Source organism: Apteryx rowi, unplaced genomic scaffold, assembly GCF_003343035.1.
Source record: "Apteryx rowi isolate R43461 unplaced genomic scaffold, aptRow1 scaffold_62, whole genome shotgun sequence".
Lineage (NCBI taxonomy): Eukaryota > Metazoa > Chordata > Aves > Apterygiformes > Apterygidae > Apteryx > Apteryx rowi.
This window is the reverse complement of record NW_020450894.1, coordinates 2,004,266-2,005,772: the sequence shown is the minus strand read 5'-3', so window position 1 is coordinate 2,005,772 and position 1,507 is coordinate 2,004,266. Positions and strand designations below refer to the sequence as shown.

Genomic DNA, 1,507 nt, shown 5'->3' with positions numbered 1-1,507 from the left:
CCCAGCGCCGCCAGCATGATGGCGGTCGCGCCGGTACCGGCCGTCCTGTTCGCGCCCCCAATGTCACCCGGCCGCCTCCCAACAACAGCCACAGCGATTGGCCCACCACGCCGGCTGGCGCCTACCAACTGCTGGCGCGGAGGGGGAAGGGGCTGAGGTGGGAAGGGGAGCCGGGCAAGCGCTCCGTCCCCAGGCTGTGGCCGTGACTCGGGGTCCTCCTCGCCACCGCCTTCCGCGCCTCAAGGCTCCCCGCGACTCCCTGCTGTTAACACATGTGTATCCGTGCCCCCCCCCACCGCTCCCAGCCCTTGGGAGCGGCGCAGACGGAACCAAGTCCTCGGCGGGGGTTCCTGTTCAGTCAGAAAAAATGACACTGCCCACAGAGAGTGCACGGGAAGGAATGCAGTGACATTATGAGGCAAATTTCTCTATTTCAGAACGGGGGGGCGGGGGAGGAGCAAGCGTCGCAAGCATTATCCCTCTGTAAGAAAGGCTCTAATTAAAAAAAAGAACTTACCCCCCCAAGGCGGACCAGTTGGTTCAGTCCACGGCGTCTGGTTGCGTAGCAACAGGGAACAGCGGGCGCTCTAGGGCCGCGCGCTAAAGAGGTGACGGCCGGCGCGCGGCGTAACGGCCGGTCACAGGCGGGGTAACGGCGGGCGCCTCCTGGGCTCAGTGCGGGGCTGTCCGTGGGCAGGCTGGGCGTGGGGCGCTTGGGGAGCCCCCAGGGAAACAGGGGAAAGGCCGTGCCACGGGCTGTGCCGCCCGCCGCTCCGTAGCGCTGGCCGGGGCCGTTGCCCCTCTCAGCTATGGCGGGCCCCGGGGCCAGAGCGCCACCTTTGTGGTCGGCATGCGGGGGGCCGCGGCCCCCGCGGCCGGGTACCTGAAGGAGCACCTCATACGGACTCTCTTCCAGCTGGCTGCCAGGCTCACCGAGGCCACGTTCAATGTCATAGTGTTTTCCAGCAAGGTAACGCCGCCAGGGAGTGGGGGCTTTAAAGCAGTCACGGTGAAAAGGGAATAGCGACCGTAGGCAGAGCAAGGTTTGCAAATAGCGCCAACGTCTTTCTTTAGATCAGTTACTGTAGTTGGAACAAATAAATGAGCTTCAGGACACACAAGTCCTCCTTCAAATGTGCAGTAAAAGTAGCAAATTTCAAAGCTTCTTCCCAGCTGAGAACAGCTGCTCCGATTGTCGTTCAGCTGAGAATGAGAAAAGCCTCTAAAGTGTAGGGAATGTCAGCACTAGGGGAATTGATAACGCAGCTGTCTTTGAGGGAGAAAAGATGTACAGTTTACAGTGCATATGTAGGTTGCGGAGAGGTTGTGTGAGCTTCTTCAGCCCTACCTGACTCCAGAGATTTTGCCACAGGATGTGGGGAATTCCTTCCTTACTGTAGAGGGTGATCTCAGGAAGTATAGAAATACTAAATACAGAATCTCACATCTGTTCCATGTTAGGAAAGAGTTACACGTTTGAATGGGGGTTTTGTTTCTTCTTTGTCTT

General features: G+C 59.0%; 1 protein-coding gene across 1 annotated transcript in view; it reads right to left on the bottom strand.

Annotated features, from left to right (window-relative positions):
* The window catches only part of NDUFB2 (NADH:ubiquinone oxidoreductase subunit B2), a 2,252-nt gene extending 1,400 nt beyond the window's left edge, over positions 1–852 (bottom strand). The window contains exons 1-2 of the mRNA XM_026083880.1: positions 838–852; positions 126–259 (exon numbers count right to left, since the gene is read on the bottom strand). Of these exons, the coding sequence (XP_025939665.1) occupies positions 126–259; positions 838–852 (149 nt within the window). The remainder of the gene's footprint in view (positions 1–125; positions 260–837) is intronic.
* Between the last annotated feature and the right edge of the window lie 655 nt (positions 853–1,507).